The 25000-nt window shown below is 49.2% G+C and overlaps 3 protein-coding genes across 3 annotated transcripts in view; 2 read left to right on the top strand and 1 right to left on the bottom strand.

The window, feature by feature from the left end:
* Positions 1-246: 246 nt before the first annotated feature.
* On the bottom strand, positions 247-4877 carry LOC128368620 (oocyte zinc finger protein XlCOF6-like). The gene is made up of 5 exons (XM_053329473.1): positions 4749-4877; positions 3285-3432; positions 2487-3028; positions 2409-2447; positions 247-1234 (listed from the first exon to the last, which is right to left on the bottom strand). Exons 1-5 carry the CDS (start codon positions 4782-4784, stop codon positions 443-445), a joined length of 1557 nt encoding a protein of 518 aa, XP_053185448.1. The 5' UTR covers positions 4785-4877; the 3' UTR covers positions 247-442.
* A 530-nt stretch (positions 4878-5407) lies between these two features.
* Positions 5408-13624, top strand: ttc19 (tetratricopeptide repeat domain 19). Its single transcript, XM_053329474.1, has 11 exons — positions 5408-5516; positions 6081-6304; positions 6448-6536; positions 6652-6762; positions 9642-9680; positions 9808-9864; positions 10067-10128; positions 10243-10337; positions 12341-12504; positions 12713-12875; positions 13102-13624. Exons 1-11 carry the CDS (start codon positions 5413-5415, stop codon positions 13287-13289), a joined length of 1296 nt encoding a protein of 431 aa, XP_053185449.1. The 5' UTR covers positions 5408-5412; the 3' UTR covers positions 13290-13624.
* slc4a2a (solute carrier family 4 member 2a) overlaps positions 13361-25000 on the top strand; it is a 29378-nt gene continuing 17738 nt past the window's right edge. Inside the window, exons 1-5 of the mRNA XM_053330916.1 lie at positions 13361-13541; positions 13840-14257; positions 14386-14920; positions 24404-24557; positions 24631-24829. Coding sequence (XP_053186891.1) covers positions 13361-13541; positions 13840-14257; positions 14386-14920; positions 24404-24557; positions 24631-24829 — 1487 coding nt within the window. The remainder of the gene's footprint in view (positions 13542-13839; positions 14258-14385; positions 14921-24403; positions 24558-24630; positions 24830-25000) is intronic.

Below are 25000 nucleotides of genomic sequence, written 5' to 3'. Positions count from 1 at the left end.
GACTATTTTCAGACTGTGTTCAGGCTGTTTGCAGACTGTGTTCAGGCTGTTTTCAGACTGTGTTCAGGCTGTTTTCAGGCTGTTTTCAGACTATTTTCAGGCTGTTTTCAGACTGTTTTCAGGCTGTTTTCAGACTATTTTCAGGCTGTTTACAGACTGTTTACAGACTGTGTTCAGACTATTTTCAGACTGTTTACAGGCTGTTTTCAGGCTGTGTTCAGGCTGTCAGATTAATGATGGTTTCGGTTGAACAGGAAGGTTTTTGGACTGTTGAGGTTTTGGACTAACGAGCCGTTGAACCAGCAGCACCTTCTGAAAAACGAGCCTGTGTCGCAGCTCGGTGCAAAAACTCAAATGGTTCATAAAGCAGCTTCTGGTGCAAAGAGTCACGAACACTTTGGAATGAGATCAACAGGAAGAACCGCGTGTTTCAGGCGGCGCCTCACTCGGCCGGCTGGTGGTCGGTGAACCTCTTCAGGTGGTAGCGCAGCACTCCTTTGGTTTTGAAGGTCTTGCCGCAGCTGCAGACGTGCGGCCGCTCGCCGGTGTGATCCAGCTGGTGGATCCGCAGCAGCGAGCTGGTGAAGAAGAACTCCCCGCAGGTGAAGCAGTAGTGGCTCTTCTCTCCCGTATGTTTGGCTCTCTGGTGGCTCAGCAGCGAACCCGACGTGATGAAGCTCTGGCCGCAGTCCTGGCAGCTGAAGGGACGCTCGCCGGTGTGGATCCTTTCGTGCGCTCTCCAGGAGTTGTGGTAGGAGAAGGACTTCTCGCAGTACGAGCACTGGTACAGCTTCTCCTTGGTGTGGCTCAGCCGGTGCACCTTCAGGTAGTGAGCGATGGTGAAGCTCTTCCCGCAGTCGGTGCAAGTGAACGGCTTCTCGCCCACGTGGAACAGCGTGATGTGGGACCTCAGGTGGGACGACTGGGTGAACCTCTTGCCGCAGGTGGTGCAGAGGAAAGGCCTCTCGCCCGTGTGGGTCACCATGTGTGACTTCAGGTGGGGCGACTGTGTGAACCTCTTCCCGCACTCAGTGCACTTGTAGGGCTTCAGTCCGGTGTGCGTGCGGTTGTGCAGCTTCAGTCCCTGCAGGCTGGAGAAGCACTTCCCACACTCGGTGCAGTGGTAGGCCTTCAGGTCCTCGTGGGTCCGCTGGTGGCAGCGCAGGCCGCTCAGCAGCTTGAAGCCTTTTCCACAGGTTGGACATTTGTGTGGCTTCCTGTTGGAGTGTGTCACCTGGTGGCAGAGACAGGTATCACTTTATCAATACTACTAATCTTTATCAATACTATTACTCTTTATCAATACTACTAATCTTTATCAATACTACTAATCTTTATCAATACTATTGATCTTTATCAATACTACTCATCTTTATCAATACTCTTGCCGGCTAGATTTAACTTTTTAAAATAAGTAACAGTCTGTAACATTAGCAGAGTCACTCTGAACTCAACTAACCAGTTTTAACCTACGTAAGATAAACATCCTGGAGGCAAAACAGGGCAGGATTTGTATACATACAAATATATTGTATATATTTGTAGTATTTGCATTTGTTCCTGGAGCGCTGCCATCAGAAGTTACACCAAATCATCCCTAACCCAACTAATATAACTACTTTCGGAACTGGATCAGTCTCAAAACCAGGTTTCTGGGTTTCGGGGGGCGAGCCTACCTGGTGATCAGTGTCAGAGGTTTAAGGGGCGAGCCTACCTGGTGATCAGTGTCAGAGGTTTCAGGGGCGAGCCTACCTGGTGATCAGTGTCAGAGGTTTAAGGGGCGAGCCTACCTGGTGATCAGTGTCAGAGGTTTCAGAGGTGAGCCTACCTGATGATCAGTGTCAGAGGTTTAGGGGGTGAGCCTACCTGGAGATCAGTGTCAGAGGTTATGGGGGGCGGGCCTACCTGGTGATCAGTGTCAGAGGTTTAAGGGGCGAGCCTACCTTGTGATCAGTGTCAGAGGTTTAGGGGGGCGAGCCTACCTGGCGATCAGTGTCAGAGGTTTCAGGGGCGAGCCTACCTGGGGATCAGTGTCAGAGGTTTCGGGGGGCGAGCCTACCTGGAGATCAGTGTCAGAGGTTTCGGGGGGCGAGCCTACCTGGCGATCAGTGTCAGAGGTTTCGGGGGGCGAGCCTACCTGGTGATCAGTGTCAGAGGTTTCGGGGGGCGGGCCTACCTGGTGATCAGTGTCAGAGGTTCAGGGGGGCGAGCCTACCTGGTGATCAGTGTCAGAGGTTTCGGGGGCGAGCCTACCTGGGGATCAGTGCCAGAGGTTTAGGGGGCGAGCCTACCTGGTGATCAGTGTCAGAGGTTTCAGGGGGCGAGCCTACCTGGGGATCAGTGCCAGAGGTTTCGGGGGGCGAGCCTACCTGGTGATCAGTGTCAGAGGTTTCAGGGGGCGAGCCTACCTTGTGATCAGTGTCAGAGGTTTCGGGGGGCGAGCCTACCTGGTGATCAGTGTCAGAGGTTTCAGGGGGCGAGCCTACCTGGTGGACCTTCAGGCTCTGAGGGTTGGCGAAGGTCTTCTTGCACTTGTTGCAGGGCAGCATCTTCTGGTTCCTGTGCGAGCGGCTGTGGAAGTTGAAGCCTTGGTAGGAGACGAACATCTTGTTGCAGATCTTGCAGTGGTAGCACTTCTCCCCCTCGTGGGTCCCCAGATGCTCCGCCAGCTCGTCGTGACAGCCGAACCCGTCCCCGCAAAACCAGCACTTGAAGGGTTTGGTGCCCGAGTGCGTCCGGTGGTGGGTCTTCCAGTCACGCTTCAGGGCGAAGGTCTTGTCGCAGTAGGAGCAGCGGTAGGGCTGGTTGCGGTCGTGGATCTGCTGGTGGATGACGAGGCTCAGCAGGGTCGGGTAGGTCTTACCGCACTGCCAGCACTCGTTGGGTTTCTGGCCCTGGTGGACTCTCAGGTGAGCCTCCAGGTGAGAAGACTTGTAGAAACCTTTCTTACACTCGGGGCAGTAGACCATCTTCCTGCCAGTGTTGGTCGGGTGCTGCTGCCTCAGTCTGTAGAGCTGAGGGTGATCGTCTGCGAGGTGAGAGGTCAGGGGTCAGAGGTCAGGGGTCAGAGGTCAGGGGTCAGAGGTCAGAGGTGAGAGGTGAGAGGTCAGGGGTCAGAGGTCAGGCTGAATGAGGAGTTTATACATTAGAATAAAACTTTATTGCCCTTGGCAGACAGTTTACAGAAAATCCTTTCTTAAAATACATAAATACATTAAATATGTGAGGTAACAGTTCCTGTATGCGTATTGGGGGAGTTTTTGACCTGACTCATGAGACCTCACCCAGAGACAGGAAGTCCCGCCCCTCCAGCCACGCCCTGCAGTCGGTCAGTTTGATGGACAGTTTCTTCAGAACCGGATACGACTGGATCTCCACGTCGCCGTCTGGTTCCATCTTGATCCGGATGCTGCCGAGTTCTTCAGCAGCTTCCTGAACAGGAAATAAACACATGAAAAAATTTAAGTTCACCAAACTGTCCCAAATGTGACAATACGATCATCAACCAGCACAAACTTAGAGTCTGAACCGGTTTAGTTTCTCTGCTCAGCAACACAAACAAACCTCTGCTCCCCGAGAGAGCAGACCTCTGCTCCCCGAGAGAACAGACCTCTGCTCCCCGAGAGAACAGACCTCTGCTCCCCGAGAGAACAGACCTCTGCTCCCTGAGAGAACAGAGAGAACAGACCTCTGCTACCTGAGAGAACAGACCTCTGCTCCCTGAGAGAACAGACCTCTGCTCCCCGAGAGAACAGACCTCTGCTCCCTGAGAGAACAGAGAGAACAGACCTCTGCTCCCTGAGAGAACAGACCTCTGCTCCCCGAGAGAACAGACCTCTGCTCCCCGAGAGAACAGAGAGAACAGACCTCTGCTCCCCGAGAGAACAGACCTCTGCTCCCCGAGAGAACAGACCTCTGCTCCCTGAGAGAACAGACCTCTGCTCCCTGAGAGAACAGAGAGAACAGACCTCTGCTCCCTGAGAGAACAGAGAGAACAGACCTCTGCTCCCTGAGAGAACAGACCTCTGCTCCCTGAGAGAACAGAGAGAACAGACCTCTGCTCCCTGAGAGAACAGACCTCTGCTCCCTGAGAGAACAGAGAGAACAGACCTCTGCTCCCTGAGAGAACAGACCTCTGCTCCCTGAGAGAACAGACCTCTGCTCCCTGAGAGAACAGAGAGAACAGACCTCTGCTCCCCGAGAGAACAGACCTCTGCTCCCTGAGAGAACAGAGAGAACAGACCTCTGCTCCCCGAGAGAACAGAGAGAACAGACCTCTGCTCCCTGAGAGAACAGAGAGAACAGACCTCTGCTCCCCGAGAGAACAGACCTCTGCTCCCTGAGAGAACAGACCTCTGCTCCCTGAGAGAACAGACCTCTGCTCCCTGAGAGAACAGAGAGAACAGACCTCTGCTCCCTGAGAGAACAGACCTCTGCTCCCCGAGATAACAGACCTCTGCTCCCCGAGATAACAGACCTCTGCTCCCTGAGAGAACAGCTTAATGACTCTGTTGTGGACTTGTCTGGTCTGAGCAGAGTTCTGCTGCAGGACGAACCGCAGAACAGAACAGAGCCGTGTGTGTGTGTGTGTGTGTGTGTGTGTGTGTGTGTGTGTTTGATATGTGTGTGTGTGTGTGTGTGTGTGTGTGTGTGTGTGTTTAGTGTGTGTGTGCGCGCTTTGTTCTGAAGGCTGTTAGCTGTTAGCTGTTAGCTCGCCGTGCTAGCAGCCCGGTGCTCGGTGTGTTTACCGGAGAGTCCCGCGCGGACACCGGACCGGGATCCATCCCGCTGGTTGCAGTCCGCAGGTCTGACCGGGTTCGGTGATAAAACGGGTTCAGGTTTGGTTCTGATCCGAGCAGCTGCTGCAGCTGCAGACCGTCCAGCTGTTCACTTCCGGGACAAAGTTCACCCAAAAAAACAAAACAAACCAAAAAAAAAAAAAACTTTATTAAGTTCATGAAAAAACATTTAGTTTAATTATTGTGACAAAAACATTAAAGACATTAAAAACATTAAAAACATTAGAAACAGAGAGAAAGACATGGGGCAATAATATAATTATTTTATAATATTAATATAATAACTTTATGCAGCAATGAAAATAATATTGAGATATAAAGATCCTGATTTAACTTTGTACTTTGTCTAAATGTTTAACTGGTTAAAAGAGATTTGATCTTTATGAGACTGATGACGTCAGTCAGTTACAGTAAAGTTAAAACATGAAACAATCATAGTTTAATATTTTATGGTATAAACTAACCTGATGACGTCATGGAGCAGTGACGTATGATTTAAACTAACCTGCAGAGTGTTTCAGGAGTTCCGACAGCTGCAGGATCAGATGGTGCTTTTATTGTGAAGACGTCGAGCCCCACCTCGTGACTTCCGGTCGTGATGTAAACAGAGAAGATGGCGGCGTCCAGCCTGCACCGTGCTGTCCTCCGGATTGGGAGCGGGTTCAGGTCTCCAGGATCCTGCAGGATCTCAGCTGGAGGCGGATCTCACCTGAGCAGGTTGACCCCCCCCCCCCCCATCCCCCCCCTCCTCCGTTAACCGCGTCATTATAAACCAGATCAGACCGGAAGTAGTCTGACCTCTAGTTAGTTAACAGATGTGCAGCTTGTTGAGGGTCAGAGGTCACTAGTGTTACTGAGGTTATAATGTTAATAACTCTGTTTGATGTTTTGTGAAGCTCATAAGGAGCTAAAATAAAACATTTCTACGTCTGACCCCCCCCCCCCCCCCCCCCCCCCCCGAGGTCACACAGACCTCAGGTCTTTATTATCTCCTGTGGACGCTGCTCCTTTTCACGCCTCTGTTAGGGTTAGGGTTTTCCATCTGTTATTGTTTTCATGTCATGTTGGATTATTGTACGTGGGACCGATCTAAGGAGAGAAGCTTTCTAACCACCTGCAGCTTCAGCTATAACCAATAATCAATACAACTATAATCGTATATAATAATTCAGATTCAGACTTTAAGCTGAAACAGATTCATTGATTAGGACAGAGCTGATAATTGTTCATTATCATTCATCCGAGTTCTTTAAATAATCAATAATCAATCAAACCTGGCAGACATCACAGCGGCTCTGTGACATCACAGCCGGAGGCAGGAAGACGCTCGGCCTGCTGGGTAAATATCAGCACACATGAGTCCATTGGGAGAAACCTCCAGATCACACAGGGAGGAAGAGGAGGAGGAGGAGGAGGAGGAGGAGGAGGAGGAGGAGGAGGAGGAGGAAGAGGAGGAACAGCAGGAACAGCAGGAGGAAGAGGAGGAGTACTGTGTGCAGCCCTCGGTACGTTCAGCCAGAAATCTTCTTATTTAACCTTTAAACTGCAATGAAATACGTTTTGTGTGTTTGTGTGTGTGTGTGTGTGTTTGTGTGTGTGTGTGTGTTTGTGTGTGTGTGCGTGTGTGTATGTGTGTGTGCCTGTGCAGCGTTCTCTCTGTTCAGGACGGAGGAAGACTACCGAGATGAAGCTCAGAAGAAAGAAGACGACCTGATTCTGCTGCTGAAGAGAGCAAAGGTAGATTCACTGACTGTAGTCTGTCAACTAAACATCTGTTGCAGAGATTAAACACCTGTGTGTGTGTGTGTGTGTGTGTGTGTGTGTGTGTGTGTGCGTGTGCGTGTGTGTGCAGCTCAGTGTGTATCGTGGTCAGCTGGACGCTGCCTCTGGGTTCCTGCATCAGGCCGTCGTTCTGGCTCATCAGACCAACAACAACCAAGCGATCATCTACACATACAGCCAGGTACAAGTACTGCAGTATTGTGATGATGTGTCTGAATGCGAGCCGACTACACACAAAACGTCAAAAGACAAAAAGGTTGGAAGCCACTGGATCCATCTTTAACAATGTCGTCGTCTTCTTGCCGCTTATCCTGGTCGGGTCTCGGGGGCAGCAGCCTAAGCAGGAAGCCCAGACTTCCCTCTCCCCAGCCACTTCGTCCAGCTCTTCCCGGGGGATCCCGAGGCGTTCCCAGGCCAGCCGAGAGACTTAGTCTCTCCAGCGTGTCCTGGGTCTCCTACCGGTGGGACGGGCCCTGAACACCTCACCAGGGAGGCGTCCGGGAGGCATCCTGACTAGATGCCCGAGCCTCCTCATCTGGCTCCTCTCAACGTGGAGGAGCAGCGGGTCTACTCCGAGCTCCCTCCGGATAACTGAGCTTCTCACCCTATCTCTAAGGGAGAGCCCAGCCAGCCTACGGAGGAAGATCATTTCAGCCGCTTGTACCCGCCATCTTGTTCTTTGGGTCACGACCCAAAGCTCATGACCAGAGGTGAGGGTAGGAACCAAGACCGACTGGTAAATCCAGAGCTTTGCCTTTCGGCTCAGCTCTCTCTTCACCACGACGGATCTGTGCAGAGTCCGCATTACTGCAGACGCCGCACCGATCCGCCTGTCGATCTCCCGCTCCATCCTTCCCTCACTGTGAACAAGACCCCAAGGTACTTGAACTCCTCCACTTGGGGCAGGATCTCATCCCCGACCCGGAGAGTGCACTCCACCCTTTTCCGGTTGAGGACCGTGGACTCGGATTTGGAGGTGCTGATTCTCATCCCGGCCGCTTCACACTCGGCTGCGAACCGATCCAGTGAGAGTTGGAGGTCACGGTCTGATGAAGCCAACAGGACCACATCATCTGCAAAAAGCAGTGACACAATCCTGAGGTCACCAAACCGGACCCCCTCCACACCCTGGCTGCACCTAGAAATCCTGTCCATAAAGATTATGAACAGGATCGGTGACAAAGGGCAGCCCTGGCGGAGTCCAACCCTCACTGGAAACAAGTACGACTTATTACCGGCAATGTGGACCAAGCTCTGACACCGGTCATACAGGGAACGGACGGCCCGTATCAGGGGGTCCGATACCCCGTACTCCCGGAGAACCCCCCACAGGACTCTCCGAGGGACACGGTCGAATGCCTTCTCCAAGTCCACAAAACACATGTGGACTGGTTGGGCCCCATGCACCCTCAAGGATCCTGCAGAGGGTGTAGAGCTGGTCCACAGTTCCAGGTCTTCACTGGTCCGCAGCGCACCGCCCCCACCGTACACAGTGTTGACGGCGCACTGCTTCCCCCTCCTGAGACGCCTGATGGTGGTCCAGAACCTCTTCGAAGCTGTCCGGAAGTCGTTCTCCATGGCCTCGCCAAACTCCTCCCATGTCCGGGTTTTTGCCTCAGTGACCGCCGTAGCTGCGCTCCGCTTGGTCTGCCGGTACCTGTCTGCTGCCTCCGGAGTCCTACAGGCCAAAAAGGTCCTATAGGACTCCTTCTTCAGCTTGACGGCATCCCTCACCGCCGGTGTCCACCAGCGGGTTCGGGGATTGCCGCCACGACAGCCACCGACCACCTTGCGGCCACAGCTCCGGTCGGCCGCCTTAACAATGGAGGCACGGACCATGGCCCACTCGGACTCAATGTCCCCCGCCTCCCCCGGTACGTGGTCGAAGCTCTCCCGGAGGTGGGAGTTGAAACTCTCTCTGACAGGAGACTCTGCCAGACGTTCCCAGCAGACCCTCACAATACGTTTGGGTCTGCCAGGTCTGACCGGCATCCTCCCCCCCCCCATCGGAGCCAACTCACCACCAGGTGGTGATCAGTTGACAGCTCCGCCCCTCTCTTCACCCGAGTGTCCAAGACATGCGGCCGCAAGTCCGACGACACGGCCTAGGGTGTCCTGGTGCCAAGTGTACATATGGATCCCCCCCCCCCCCCCTTATGCTTGAACATGGTGTTCGTTATGGACAACCTGTGACGAGCACAGAAGTCCAATAACAGAGCACCGCTCTGGTTCAGATCGGGGGGGCCGTTCCTCCCAATCACACCCCTCCAGGTCTCACTGTCGCTGCCAACGTGGGCGTTGAAGTCCCCCAGCAGAACGAGGGAATCCCCAGAGGGAGACTCTCCAGCCCCCCCTCCAAGGAGTCCAAGAAGGGTGGATACTCTGAGCTGCTGTTCGGACCATAGGCACCAACAACAGTCAGGATCTGCCCCCCCACCCGAAGGCGGAGGGAGGCTACCCTCTCGTCTACCGGGGTAAACTCCAACATACAGGCACCAAGCCGGGGGGCAATAAGTATTGCCACCCCTGCCCAGTGCCTCTCACCAGTGGCAACTCCAGAGTGGACGAGTGGACAGTCCCTCCCTCTGGAGGAGACTGGTTCCAGGGAGGGGTCTTTAACAATGTGCTGTATTTTAAAAGCTTGTTATATTTTCCATTGTGTCAAATCTGCATCTGAAAAGTAACTAAAGCTGTTCAATAAATGTAGAAAGTAGCATCACATGGAAATACTACAGTAAAGTACTAGTACCTCTAACTGTACTACAGTAAAGTACTAGTACCTCTAACTGTACTACAGTAAAGTACTAGTACCTCTAACTGTACTACAGTAAAGTGCTAGTACCTCTAACAGTACTACAGTAAAGTACTAGTACCTCTAACTGTACTACAGTATAGTACTAGTACCTCATACTGTACTACAGTATAGTACTAGTAACTCTAACTGTACTACAGTATAGTACTAGTACCTCTAACTGTACTACAGTAAAGTACTAGTACCTCTAACTGTACTACAGTATTTTAGTAAATGTACTCTTGTAACCTTTGACCTGTGTTTCTCAGATGGCGAACCTAGCGTACGTACAGGGGCAGCTGGATAGCGTGAGTACCATCCAATCACAGCTCAGCTGGTTCATAATATTCTGTCACCATGGCAACAGTAGTAACAGTAACTGTATGACATCATCATCATCATCATCATCATCATCATCACTCTTCCTCTTCTCAGGCGGAGAAACTCTTCAAAGCAGCGATGAGCTTCATGCTGTCAGGAGGAACGCCACAGGTGTGTGTGTGTCTGTGTGTGTGTGTGTGTGTGTGTCTGTGTGTGTCTGTGTCTGTGTGTCTGTGTCTGTGTGTGTGTGTGTGTGTGTGTGTGTGTGTGTGTGTGTGTGTGTCTGTGTGTGTGTGTATGTGTGTGTGTGTGTGTGTGTGTGTGTGTGTGTGTGTGTCTGTGTGTGTTCTCTGACTTCCTGTTTGTCTTCCAGGATGATAATGCCATTATTGAAATGTCTCTGAAACTCGCCACCATCTACGCTGAACAGAACAAGTAAGACGACAACTTCACTGATGAGCTGAGAGACAGCTGGTGGAGGTCAGAGGTCACTGATGTGTGTGTGTGTGTGTGTGTGTGTGTGTGTGTGTGTGTGTGTGTGTGTGTCAGGGTGGAGCTGGCGGAGCATGGGTTCAGGTTCTGTACAGAGTCTCTTGAAGCCAAACTGGAGCAGCAGAAGCAGCTTCCAGCAGAGCAGCAGACAGGTGAGAGTCTCACTGCGTCTCAGTGTTTCAGCTGCAGCTCATCTCGGCGTGGGCCGGTATGAGATTCTGACGGTTTCACGGTTTCATGGTATTATGATTACGGCTATAAAATGTGATATTTTGAAATGTCTGTAGCCTATAAGATTTTTTTCCCATTGAGCAGTCTTTTATTTTTAGTAAATATGTATTTAAAATAAATCATAATAAAAAATAAATGAATTATTTCTGAATAAATAATAAAAAAAATAAGTGCAGTCCTTTAACTGAGGCTAAACCTGCAACTCAAGTCACGACATAAATAAATTATTTTTTGTGAGAAAAAAACACAAAATGCAAATAAATGCAATCACTTAACCTGTGGCTCAAGATCAGAACATAAATAATAGAAAAAGTAAAAACACTTCTAAGATAAATATAAATAAATAAATAAATGCAGCAGGAGCTTAAAACTGAATCAACAGTTTTTGGAGACTTGCTCACGATCATTTCCTCCTCGCGCTGCTACTGTCCGTTACCTTCTTCCTCTGAGCCGCAGCTGTCTCTTTTTACGGTAGCCCAAGTATAAATACAGCTGACTTGGTCCTTTTAGACGGGGGGGGGGGGGGTTCGGGGGGCTCGCCTCCTTCAGCCGTCATACAGCCTGTAGAGCTACCTGCCTGTAACAGAAACCGAGTACGGGAGGGGTTGGACTTCACGCTGCAACAGCCTGCAGAGCTACCTGCTTGTAAACAGCAACCGGAGTATGGGAGGGGTTGTACTTCACGCTGCAACAGCCTGCAGAGTTACCTGCTTGTAAACAGCAACCGAGTACGGGAGGGGTTGTACTTCACGCTGCAACAGCCTGCAGAGCTACCTGCTTGTAAACAGCAACCGGAGTATGGGAGGGGTTGTACTTCACGCTGCAATAGCCTGCAGAGCTACCTGCTTGTAACAGCAACCGAGTACGGGAGGGGTTGTACTTCACGCTGCAACAGCCTGCAGAGCAACCTGCTTGTAAACAGCAACCGGAGTACGGGAGGGGTTGGACTTCACGCTGCAACAGCCTGCAGAGCTACCTGCTTGTAACAGCAACCGGAGTACGGGAGGGGTTGTACTTCACGCTGCAACAGCCTGCAGAGCTACCTGCTTGTAAACAGCAACCGGAGTACGGGAGGGGTTGTACTTCACGCTGCAATAGCCTGCAGAGCTACCTGCTTGTAACAGCAACCGAGTACGGGAGGGGTTGTACTTCACGCTGCAACAGCCTGCAGAGCAACCTGCTTGTAAACAGCAACCGGAGTACGGGAGGGGTTGGACTTCACGCTGCAACAGCCTGCAGAGCTACCTGCTTGTAACAGCAACCGGAGTACGGGAGGGGTTGGACTTTACGCTGCAGCTGCACACGACCTGAGCGACTTCCACTCTCTCTCTGACCAGACGTCACATTAAAAAACCCGCTCATATCCACAGACTGTATCATACCACAGACTGTATCATACCCACAGACTGTATCATACCCACAGACTGTATCATACCCACAGACTGTATCATACCACAGACTGTATCATACCCACAGACTGTATCATACCCACAGACTGTATCATACCACAGACTGTATCATACCACAGACTGTATCATACCACAGACTGTATCATACCCACAGACTGTATCATACCACAGACACCCACAGACTGTATCATACCACAGACTGTATCATACCACAGACTGTATCATACCCACAGACTGTATCATACCACAGACTGTATCATACCATAGACTGTATCAGACTGTATCATACCACAGACTGTATCATACAAACAGACTGTATCATACCCACAGACTGTATCATACCACAGACTGTATCATACCCCCAGACTGTATCATACCACAGACTGTATCATACCACAGGAACGGTGTGACGGAAATTTTTAGTGGTTTTGAAACTGTGACTTTTTCATACCGTGGTATACCTTGAAACCGGTAACCGGCCCATGCCTATGCTCATTGTTCTGTTGTTTCCTCAGAGGAACAGGAAGCTCTGAGGAAGAACACGCGTCTGCTGCTCGGACTTTGTTTTGACTCGCGGGCTCGATACCGAGCAGCAACGCTGCACCTGACACAAGCTGGACAAGACTATCAGAAGGCTCTGAACATCTGCCGCCAGGAGCAGGGAGACACACACCCACAGGTACACACATACACACACACACACACACACACACAGGTACACACAGATACACACAGGTACACACACACACACACAGGTACACACAGGTACACACAGGTACACACACATACACACAGGTACACACAGGTACACACACACAGGTACACACGTACAGTGATTTTGCAGTGGGGAGTGAAGGAAGTGATGTCATCGCTGTGTTTCCTGTCAGACTCTGGTGCTGATGAGCGACATGGCCACCATCTTGGATCTGCAGGGTCGCCATGACGACGCCCTGGTGCTGGTGCAGCAGGCGGTGGATCTGAGCCGCACCGCCGGACACCCGGACCAACACGTGTTGCTAGGCAACATGGCAGGCATCCTGCTGCACACAGGTCAGAGGTCACCGGTTAGTTTAGGGGAAGAGGGGGGGCTGTGAGAGATTCATTTGCTTTTGTAATAAACGTGTTGAACTGTAAAGAGACTTTAGCGAGAAGGGTTCAAACACGACGGCCCTCGCTGCCTCGCTCTCATCTACGATGATGACATCGACATCATCATTAATATGACGTCATCATTAATATTATGACATCATCACTGAGCTTGTCTCTGGTCCATCAGGTCGGATGGACGATGCGGTCCAGTTCTATCAGGAAGCTCTGAGTCTGGCTCGGCAGGCTGGAGACCAGGAAGCTGTGGAGAACATCCACCAGGGCCTAAAGGAGGTGAAGAAGAGGAGGAAGGAGAAAGAGAAGGAGGAGGAGAAGGAGAAGGGGAAGGAGGAGAAGGAGGAGAAGGAGGAGAGGTGAAGAAGATTATCTTGATTCCTGCTGGTTCCTCCTGGTTCCTCCTGGTTCCTGCTGGTTCCTCCTGGTTCCTCATGATTCCTGCTGGTTCCTCCTGGTTCCTCCTGGTTCCTGCTGGTTCTTCCTGGTTCCTCCTGGTTTCTCCTGGTTCCTTCTGGTTCCTCCTGGTTCCTCCTGGTTCCTGCTTGTTCCTCCTGGTTCCTGCTGGTTCCTGTTGGTTCCTCATGGTTCCTGCTGGTTCCTCCTGGTTCCTCAGTTAATGTTCTGTAATAACAGTTGTGTATTTAATGAGCTCATAAAGTTCAGATTTGTGTTGTAAATTTTCATTCCGTCTGTGACTGCTGAACAATCTGAATAAATATTATTAAATGTGAGTAAATCTGAATACGTGTGAGTAAATATGAGACAATACAAAAAACCACTACATCAACACATCCGTCCAGAAAGGAGACATCCCTGGATTCTCCGGATGTATTGAACACACCTCATGGTCACCCAGTTGATCCAGGAGGCCAAGCATAGAAACCTCACAGTAGTCTGGCTTACGGGTCAGTCCCACACGACCTCATCCAACAAGGGCTCGACCACGACCGCATTCCTGCAGCCATCAAGGACGTGATCACCAACTATCTGGGAGGGTTCAAACTGAGATTCACATCTGCCTCTTTTACAACCAACTGGCTGGACCTCCAGAAGGGAAACCCCACAGGATGTACTATCTCTCCTGTCCTGTTCCTGATGGGCTTGAGCCTACTCATATCTGCAGCAGAGGGTGTAACCCGTGGCACCACACTGGAGGCCGGTGTCATCCAACCGGTACTGTGTGGGTTCATGGATGACATCACGATAACAACAGCAACACATGGCGAGGTGGGTGCTGAAAACCTTGGACAACGCAGCCACCTGGGCAAGGATGTTGTTCAAGGCCAGGAAATCCAGAAGCTTGGTGATCAAAAGAGGCAAAGTTACCAGTAAGTTTAGCCTCCATGTCCAGGGAGAAATCATTCCACCCATTGTGGGCAACCCAGTAAAATGCTTGGGGAAGCGGTTCGATGCATCCTTGGCTGACAGCACCAACGTCTCAAATGTGTTGAAGCAGACTGAAGAATAGCTGGGGAAGATCGACAAGTCTGAACTCCCGGGCAAATTCAAGACTTGTCTGTACCAACACGGCCTCCTCCTCAGGCCTCCTCCTTGTTGAGGGCATCGAGAGGAAGATCAACAAGCACCTAAGGAGGTGGCTCGGAGTCCCACCAAGCTTTTCCTCAGTGGGCCTCTACATCCGGTCCGGGCAACTTCAACTTCCCCTATCATTGATTGTTGAAGAGTTCAAGGTGGCCAAATGTAGAGTCCAAATAAGCCTCAGTGATTCCAACGACGACCTGGTGAGGCGAGCAGGTGTCACAACCAGGTCTGGGCGCAAGCGGTCAGCCAAAACAGCTGTGGAGCAAGCAACCAGCTCTCTAAAGCTACGCGCATGCAGATGCAAGAACCAGGCGGGGCATGGTCCAGGCGGAAGTTCGGACCCGAGAGGAAGAAAGGTGGATGGCAAAAGCAGTGAAACAAGGTTCCCAGGGAGCCTGTACAGAGTGGGATCTGCCCAGGTGCAAAATCTCATGGTCAGAACTATGGAGGTTAGAGCCATATCGCATATCCTTCCTCTTGCGGTCTGTTCTTGACTTCCTTCCTTCGCCATCTCACCTGCATGTTTGGGGGCTGAGAGAGGATCCACTCTGCAAGCTTTGCGGACAGAGAGGGAGGCTGGCGAGGACCAAGGACGGTATAGGTGGCGCCATGATAAAGTCCTTCTGTCTCTTGTCGACACACTGGAGCGGGAGAGGTGCAAAAAGAAACCGGTCTGCACTACCATAAAAAAAGTCTTTGGTCCAAGACTGTAGGATAGGCTGCAGAGGCTTCCCTGCCAAGTCAGCATGGCAGTTGCTGTCAGTACTTGGCCTCGACGGGAGAAGCAAAAAGCAAGCTCCTCGCAAGATGGTTGAGGAGGCCGAGCGAGCCTCCTGCTGGGATCTGGCCAATCACTGCCGGCCCGCCAACTGGAGAGTGTAAGTGGTTGAGGGCAGAAACACTCACTGAAGGTCGGACACCACCTGACGATATCTGCTCCTGACCGAAGACTAGTTACCAAAACACTGGTAACAGAAAAGTGCACTCAGTAGTGTGTATCTGTAAGTGAGTAAATGTGAGTAGGTGTGAGTAGGTGAGCAGCAGTCAGTGATGTTTAAACACACAGTGCCTAATCCTGCAGAACATCCCATAATAAACACCAGTCCTGCATCATTATACATTCATATCAAATGTCCTGGTTTCAATTATCATCTGTCATAAATGAAAGTTATTATATTTTGACCACCAACCTGCTCAAACTCAACAGTCAGAAGACAGAACTCATGGTTGTCCTCCTGGTTGACGGCTCCTGCATCTCACTGTCCTCGGAGGTTCGTAATCTGGGTGTTATACTGGACTCCACACTCTCATACGACACACACATTAAATCTGTCACCAAATCCGCCTTCTTCCACCTGAGGAACATTTCAAGACTCCGTCCTTCACTCTCTGACTCTCATACCTGCATTCATCCTTCCTTCCATCCTTCCTTCCTTCCTTCCTTCCATCCTTCCTTCCTTCCTTTCCTTCATGCATTCATCACCTCACGTCTGGACTATTGTAATGCCATCCTGTTTGGGGTCCCCAATAAAACTCTGGACAGGCTCCAACACGTCCAAAACTCAGCTGCCAGGGTTCTCACTCAAACTAAACCCTGGCAGCATAAAGTTATTATTATTATTATTTTCCTTTAACTGGACGCTTAAAACTAAATGAATCAATAAAAAAGTAAGTAGTGAGTTTTTAAATATTGACTTAAAAAAAAAATAATGTTTTTAATTCTAATTATAATCACGTTAAACTTTATTTGCAAAGCATGAATTTAACATTCAGACACCAAATAAATCACTGAGGTGTTGTAGTGTGTGTGTGTGTGTGTGTGTGTGTGTGTTACAGTATGTTTCCCATGACATCATGAAGCTTCAGTGTGAGAATTCAAACGTCTGCACAACAAACACCAGCTGAGCAGAAACAAGCAGAGTGTGTATGTTGTGTGATTATAGTATCAGAGTGTGTATGTTGTGTGTATGTTGTGTGATTATAGTATCAGAGTGTGTATGTTGTGTCTTTATGTTCTTAATGTTTCAGTGATTATCATCTGTAGGAATATATGTAAGTGTTTCCCACAGTGTGTGTGTGTGTGTGTGTGTGTGTGTGTGTGTGTGTATATGTATGTGTGTGTGTGTGTGAGTGTGAGTGTGAGTGTGAGTGTGTGTGTGTGTGAGTGTGTGTGTGTGTGTGTGTGAGTGTGTGTGTGTGTGTGTGTGTGTGTGTCTATGTGTGTGTGTGTGTGTGTGTGTGTGTGTGTGTCTATGTGTGTGTGTGTGTGTGTGTGTGTGTGTGTGTGTGTGTGTGTGTGTGTGTGACAGAATATGATCAAAAGTAGGAAACAGAAGTCAGGTTGTTTTGTCTGAATGTTTCTTTATATTTATATTAATTATGAATCAGCTGATTCTGAGCGTGAGACAGTGATCATGTGACAGCCAAGTAAAAACAAACATGCTTGTGTGGGTCAGATTATAACTGCACACACACACACACACACACTCACACACACACACACACACACACACACACACACACACACACACACACACACACACACACACACACACACACACACTCTCATGTACCGGCATGAATCACACACACAAATTAATGTGGATGTTTTAGATAATTGTTGTTGTGCTAACAGGTTAATTTCTTTCTCAGACACACACACAGACATACACACACACACACACACACACACACACATACACACACACACACACACACACTTTCTTATAAAAGCAGCAGATGGTTGGTTCCTGTGTTTCTGTCTCTGCTGGACGACAACTCAACACACTGAAAGGTACGAACACACACACACACACACACACACACACACACACACAGGAGGTCAAAGGTCAGGGCTTAATATCACTGACTTGTTAATGTGCTTCAACATGAACTGAAACAACCAACCGATCAACAGAAAATGATCAATAGTTAAATCGACATCGAACTTCACATCACGACTCACCAGCAGACGCTTTATTATTCAGGTTCTTTATATAATAAAGCTCAGAGATAATAAATGTTGGTAAGATGATGAATCCATAAATCAGTTAAACTAGATTTAAAAGCAGCATCAGGTTTGTTAAAATGTACATTTAGTATTTTTGTTGGTTTTCTAGATAAATTCAGACTGAACTCCGCAGCAAGACACCATGGAGGTTACGACCACTTCAATATAATCAATATATTAAAAAAAGATCAATAAGAGAGTCAAGGAAGGAAGGGTGGAAGAGGAAGGAAAGGAGGAAAGGAGGAAGGAAGGAAAGAAGGAAAGAAAGAAAGGACAGAAGGAAGGGAGGAAGGAAGGAAGGGAGGGACTGAATTCAGACTGAACTCCGCAGCAAGACACCATGGAGGTTACGACCACTTCAATATAATCAATATATTAAAAAAAGATCAATAAGAGAGTCAAGGAAGGAAGGGTGGAAGAGGAAGGAAAGGAGGAAAGGAGGAAGGAAGGAAAGAAGGAAAGAAAGAAAGGACAGAAGGAAGGGAGGAAGGAAGGAAGGGAGGGACTGAATTCAGACTGAACTCCGCAGCAAGACATCATGGAGGTTACGCCCAGTTCAATATAATCAATATATTAAAAAAAGATCAATAAGAGAGATTTGAAATGACATTTGACCCATTTTATACCAAAAGACTGAATGCTCCTGAATATGTCAAATGGTGTAACCACAAAATGTCAAATGGTGTAACCACAAAAGAATGATAGATATTAAATATGTGATCAGCTGCAGTGTGTTTAAGTGGACTTATACTAATAATGACTTCATTTAAAACATGTAAATGTTTCCTGGTCTCCATGGTAACCAGATGAAATGTAATATTTAGAACAATAGTATTCCATTAGCTTTATTTAATATAAAAGTTATAATGTAAGATCATGCCAAACATTAAGCCAATAAAATTACATTTAATGAAATGCACAGTGAGTCAAACAGTTTCCTATGAACTGAGGATCTCAGTCATTTAAAGTCTTTGATCAGCTTCTATTGAGCTTCAGCAGTGTGACTTACTATAGTTACTATAGTTACTATGGTTACTATGGTAACTATAGTAACTATAGCAGTGTGAGTTAGTATAGTAACCATAGTAACCATAGTAACTATAGTAGTGTGAGTTAGTCATATCAGTGATATCTGACACATTTACAGTCTGTTTAGCATCAGATTCCCTCTTAGTGTTTCCTTTCCTTTCCTTTCCTTCCTTCCTTCCTTCCTTCCTTCCTTCCTTCCTTCCTTCCTTCCTACCTCCTTTCCTTCCTTCCTCCTCTTAGTGTTTCCTTTTTCTCTGTGGTGGAAGTATAGTAACAAAAAGACTTTGCTACTAAAACACTGAAGATGAAGACTCATCTACTCCTTGCTTTCTCTCCTCCTCCAACTTCTTGTTTTTTTCTTCTTCCCCCTTTTCTTTCTTTCTTTCTTTCTTTCATTTCTTCCTTTCTTCATTCTCTCTTTTCTTTCTTTCTTTCTTTCATTTCTTCCTTTCTTCATTCTCTCTTTTCTTTCTTTCTTTCTTTCTTTCTTTTCTGTCATTCAGACTCTGAAGCTTCAGATCTACTTTATAATCCATGTTTCCACAGAAGGAGGACTGTGGGTTTAGTCCTCCATCACTTCCTGTTAACATGATGAAGGATCTAATGCTCAGTATGAACAGGAGGAATCATTACACACACACACACACACACACACACACACATACACACACACACACACACACACACACACACACACTGGTCCTTTAATGTGGTGAGTGATGATGCACACAGGTGAGCATCATCATCATCACACAGGTGGTGATGCGCTGTGACATCATCACAGTGATGCTGCTGTGACATCATCACTGTGATGCTGCTGTGACATCATCGGTCCATGTGCAGCTCTGCCAGGAGGCCGGACTAACCTTGACTGGCAGTTCGGTTTCCATGGTGACGTTCAGCCGATCAGGTTTCTGAAACAGAGTTAGACCTTTTCTCCAGTCTGTCCTCCAACCCCTGTTCTGCCCCCCCCCCTCCACCCCTCTCCCCCCTCCACCCCTCTCCCCCCTCCCACCTTCTCTCCTCTTTTCTTCTCTTCTTTCTTCCTGCCCCCCCCCACCACCACACACATTCCCTCTGCTGGTTCAGTCTTTGCATTATAATTCCTCTCTTTCAGTGCTGCAAGGACGCGGAGGTAGGCTCCAACTCTCTTCCTGTTTCAAACACACACACACACACACACACACACACACAGACACACACACACATACACACACATACACACACATACACACACATACACACACACACACACACACACACACAGACACACACACACACACACACACACACACACAGATCAGCTGTTTCCTGCAGAGTCCATGTCAACACTGAGCAGCTAAATCTGAAGAAGCATCAAATCTCTGGTTCAATGTAAATATCACATGACTCTGCAAAATGTGTCTGAACAGTGGTTAGTTAGTTATATGTTGGTTAGTTATACGTGGTTAGTTATCTGTGGTTAGTTATATGTTGGTTAGTTATATGTTGGTTAGTTATATGTGGTTAGTTACATGTGGTTAGTTATATGTCAGTTAGTTATATGTGGTTAGTTATATGTTAGTTATATGTTGGTTAGTTATATGTTGGTTATATGTGGTTAGTTACATGTGGTTAGTTATATGTTGGTTAGTTACATGTGGTTAGTTATATGTTGGTTAGTTATATGTTGGTTAGTTATATGTTAGTTATATGTTGGTTAGTTATATGTTGGTTAGTTATATGTTAGTTATATGTTGGTTAGTTACATGTGGTTAGTTATATGTTGGTTAGTTATATGTTGGTTAGTTATATGTTGGTTAGTTATATGTTGGTTAGTTACATGTGGTTAGTTATATGTTAGTTAGTTATATGTTGGTTAGTTATATGTTGGTTAGTTATATGTTAGTTATATGTTGGTTAGTTATATGTTGGTTAGTTATATGTTAGTTATATGTCAGTTAGTTATATGTGGTTAGTTATATGTTAGTTATACGTGGTTAGTTATACGTGGTTAGTTATATGTGGTTAGTTATATGTGGTTAGTTATATGTTAGTTAGTTATATGTGGTTAGTTATCTGTGGTTAGTTATATGTTGGTTAGTTATACGTGGTTAGTTATATGTTGGTTATATGTGGTTAGTTGATGATTGACTTTGTAGTCGTGTCGTCGGACTTGCGGCCGCATGTCTTGGACACTCGGGTGAAGAGAGGGGCGGAGCTGTCAACTGATCACCACCTGGTGGTGAGTTGGCTCCGATGGGGGGGGGGGGGGATGCCGGGCAGACCCGGCAGACCCAAACGTATTGTGAGGGTCTGCTGGGAACGTCTGGCAGAGTCTCCTGTCAGAGAGAGTTTCAACTCCCACCTCCGGGAGAGCTTGGACCACGTACCGGGGGAGGCGGGGGACATTGAGTCCGAGTGGGCCATGTTCCGTGCCTTCATTGTTAAGGCGGCCGACCGGAGCTGTGGCCACAAGGTGGTCGGTGCCTGCCGTGCTGGCAATCTCCGAACCCGCTGGTGGACACCGGTGGTGAGGGATGCCGTCAAGCTGAAGAAGGAGTCCTATAGGACCTTATTGGCCTGTAGGACTCCGGAGGCAGCAGACAGGTACCGGCAGACCAAGCGGGGCGCAGCTAGGGCGGTTGCTGAGGCAAAAACCCGGACATGGGAGGAGTTCGGTGAGGCCATGGAAAAAGACTTCCGGACGGCTTCGAAGAGATTCTGGTCCACCATCCGGCGTCTCAGGAGGGGGAAGCAGTGCACCGTCAACACTGTGTACGGTGGGGGCGGTGCGCTGCTGACCTCGACTCGGGACGTTGTGGATTGGTGGAAGGAATACTTCAAAGACCTCCTCAATCCCACCGACACGCCTTCCAGTAAGGAAGCAGGGCCGGGGGACTCGGGTGTGGGCTCTCCTATCTCTGGGGTGGAGGTTGCCGAGGTGGTCAAAAAGCTCCTCGGTGGCAGGGCCCCGGGGGTGGATGAGATCCGGCCCGAGTTCCTCAAGGCCCTGGATGTTGTGGGGTTGTCATGGTTGACACGACTCTGCAGCATCGCGTGGACATCGGGGGCAGTGCCTCTGGATTGGCAGACTGGGGTGGTGGTCCCTCTTTTTAAGAAGGGGGACCGGAGGGTGTGTTCCAACTATAGGGGGATCACACTCCTCAGCCTCCCTGGTAAGGTCTATTCGGGGGTGCTGGAGAGGAGGGTCCGTCGGATAGTCGAACCTCGGATTCAGGAGGAGCAGTGTGGTTTTCGTCCAGGCCGTGGAACTGTGGACCAGCTCTACAACCTCTGCAGGATCCTTGAGGGTGCATGGGGCCCAACCAGTCCACATGTGTTTTGTGGACTTGGAGAAGGCATTCGACCGTGTCCCTCAGGCAATCCTGTGGGGGGTTCTCCGGGAATACGGGGTATCAGACCCCTGATACGGTCCGTCCGTTCCCTGTCTGACCGGTGTCAGAGCTTGGTCCGCATTGCCGGTAATAAGTGGGACTTGTTTCCAGTGAGGGTTGGACTCCGCCAGGGCTGCCCTTTGTCACCGATCCTGTTCATAATCTTTATGGACAGGATTTCTAGGAGCAGCCAGGGTGTGGAGGGGGTCCGGTTTGGTGACCTCAGGATCGGGTCACTGCTTTTTGCAGATGATGTGGTCCTGTTGGCTTCATCAGACCGTGACCTCCAACTCTCACTGGATCGGTTTGCAGCCGAGTGTGAAGCGGCCGGGATGAGAATCAGCACTTCCAAATCCGAGTCCATGGTCCTCAACCAGAAAAGGGTGGAGTGCACTCTCCGGGTCAGGGATGAGATGCCACAAGCGGAGGAGTTCAAGTACCTCGGGGTCTTGTTCACGAGTGAGGGAAGGATGGAGCGGGAGACCGACAGGCGGATCGGTGCGGCGTCTGCAGTAATGCGGACTCTGCACAGATCCGTCGTGGTGAAGAGAGAGCTGAGCCGAAAGGCAAAGCTCTGGATTTACCAGTCGGTCTTGGTTCCTACCCTCACCTCTGGTCATGAGCTTTGGGTTCCTACCCTCACCTCTGGTCATGAGCTTTGGGTCATGACCCAAAGAACAAGATCGCGGGTACAAGCGGCTGAAATGAGCTTCCTCCGTAGGCTGGCTGGGCTCTTCCTTAGAGATAGGGTGAGAAGCTCAGTTATCCGGGAGGAGCTCGGAGTAGACCCGCTGCTCCTCCGTGTTGAGAGGAGCCAGATGAGGAGGCTCGGGCATCTAATCAGGATGCCTCCCGGACGCCTCCCTGGTGAGGTGTTCAGGGCACGTCCCACCGGTAGGAAACCCCGAGGAAGACCCAGGACACACTGGAGAGACTATGTCTCTCGGCTGGCCTGGGAACGCCTCGGGATCCCCCGGGAAGAGCTGGACGAAGTGGCTGGGGAGAGGGAAGTCTGGGCTTCCTGCTTAGGCAGCTGCCCCCGTGATCTGACCCCGGATAAGCGGAAGAGGATGGATGGATGGATGGATAGTTATATGTAGGTTAGTTATATGTTGGTTAGTTATATGTGGTTAGTTATATGTGGTTAGTTATATGTTGGTTAGTTATATGTGGTTAGTTATATGTGGTTAGTTATATGTTGGTTAGTTATATGTGGTTAGCTATATGTTCTGGTTAACTTGACTCACTGTCTACTCCTTGTGACCTTTGACCTCTTGACAGACACCTGCCTGTTTGATGATGTGTTTACTGTAGTTGACCTTTGACCTGCAGCGTATGTCATTTCAGGTTCTGCTGCTGAACATCCTCTGACCTCTGACCTGTGGAGGAGCAATGAGCCGTTACCATGGAGACACTGCTGCTGTGCCTGCAGTGAGTCTGAGTCTTCTCATATTAACTTGGTCTGTTAGCTCCCGGCGCTCCAGGTGATGCTGTTGCCATGGTGACACAGGGTGGTGATGTCACAGGAAGAGAGCTAAACACAGCCGGCTGCATCGCCACGGTCACCTGAGGACACGGAGTCATGTGACCACCCCTTGCTCTTTCAAAACAAGAGTCGAATTTCACCCCATAAATTTGATTTCAGTAACAAATGAAGCTGGTTGTGCTCTTACTTCATCCTGTCATCATTTTACAGCCTAAAATAATATTTATGATTTACTTTAAATCATTAAATATCAAAAAATCATGTTTCAAATTAAAAGTAGTTGAACATTTACTGCAGCAGTGTTCCTGTTTACCAGCTGAACCACCAGATCTGATCTGGTCACATGACCTCCTCTGGTGTCTGCGGTTACACACACACAGTTACACACACACACACATACCTGTTTTTACTACCTCGTGGGGACCCTGACTGGGTCCCAGCCTTTCTAAAGGGTCTAGAGACGTAATTTTAACTCCTAAATTCATCATAATTCTGTTTGAACAAAAAAATGACTTGAAATATCAAAAACTCTCATAAATCTGAAACCTGAATGTTGCCCCCCCCTTGTTGGGACCCGTAATGCTAACGTCTATTAGCATACAATTGACATCACTGTTGGCCACAGTACAATTAATATTCAGTATTTGAACAAATGTTGGATTGAAACCCTAACCCTGGGGTCTAATCGCTAAGCTAATATGCTAATACGAAGCTAACATGCTAATATACACACTTACACACTTTGTCAGGAAAAGGTCCCCACACTGCAGTACCGTGTGTGACCTCTGGGGTTCACACACAGTCAGGAAAACCAACCTTGTGGGGACCAGGCCTATCAGGAGGCTGTTTGCTATTGATTCCAATGCTCGTTCCCATGGAAACCAGGAGTCGGTCCCCACAGGGTTGGTAATATGTCAGGTTGCGGTCCCCACCAGGATAGAAAAATGCGCGCACACACACACACACACACACAGCTGCAGTTCAAAGGCTCAGGTGTGAGCTGCACTCTGATTGGACTCTCCTCTCTCAGACTCCGCCTCCTCCACGTTGCCATAGTGATGAAGATGAGGAGGAGGAAGACCTGAACAAGGCGTTTGATGTGCCGTGTTTCCAGCAGATTCTTCGTCCTGCAGCCTGCAGCCCGCCAGAGAAGCTCCGAGTCTACAATGAGCAGGACTTTGAAGGTGAGTCAGAACCAGCAGCTCCTCTGATGTCATCCTGATTTTAATATTAACAGGAAGTTATTACTCTCTGCAGAACATCGTCACCTGTCTCTGCACGTCCACCATCCTCTGTCCAAACCTGCTGCTGACAGCAGGAGGAAGAGGAGCGGCGAAGGGAGGCGAGGCTCTGCCCCCAACACCGCCATCAGAGAAGACCGAGAGGAAGAGGAGGGTGATGAAGAGTCCTACAGTCACACTGATGGAGAGGAGGGACGCACGGCCACGCCCACTAGGTGAGTCACAGCCACGCCCACTAGGTGAGTCACAGCCACGCCCACTAGGTGAGAAGCCTCCCACACACTGACACACACAAATAGACACACACACACACACACACACACACACACACACACATACAAACACACACAAACATACTGACAGGAGAAGTAATGTTAAGGTGTGTG

Source organism: Scomber japonicus, chromosome 12 (genome assembly GCF_027409825.1).
Source record: "Scomber japonicus isolate fScoJap1 chromosome 12, fScoJap1.pri, whole genome shotgun sequence".
In the NCBI taxonomy this organism is placed as follows: Eukaryota; Metazoa; Chordata; class Actinopteri; order Scombriformes; family Scombridae; genus Scomber; species Scomber japonicus.
The sequence above is the reverse complement of the archived record's forward strand: the minus strand, read 5'-3'. Positions and strand labels throughout refer to the sequence as shown.

Excerpts from the sequence above, each read along its gene's own strand:
- ttc19 (XM_053329474.1), top strand. The coding sequence starts at position 5,413 with ATGGCGGCGTCCAGCCTGCACCGTGCTGTCCTCCGGATTGGGAGCGGG. Across the intron at positions 6,763-9,641 it reads TCATCTACACATACAGCCAG|ATGGCGAACCTAGCGTACGT; the intron begins GTACAAGTACTG and ends TGTGTTTCTCAG. Across the intron at positions 9,681-9,807 it reads TACAGGGGCAGCTGGATAGC|GCGGAGAAACTCTTCAAAGC; the intron begins GTGAGTACCATC and ends TCCTCTTCTCAG.
- LOC128368620 (XM_053329473.1), bottom strand. The coding sequence starts at position 4,784 with ATGGATCCCGGTCCGGTGTCCGCGCGGGACTCTCCG. Across the intron at positions 3,433-4,748 it reads TGTCCGCGCGGGACTCTCCG|GAAGCTGCTGAAGAACTCGG; the intron begins GTAAACACACCG and ends TTTCCTGTTCAG. Across the intron at positions 2,448-2,486 it reads AGAGCCTGAAGGTCCACCAG|GTAGGCTCGCCCCCCGAAAC; the intron begins GTAGGCTCGCCC and ends ACTGATCACCAG.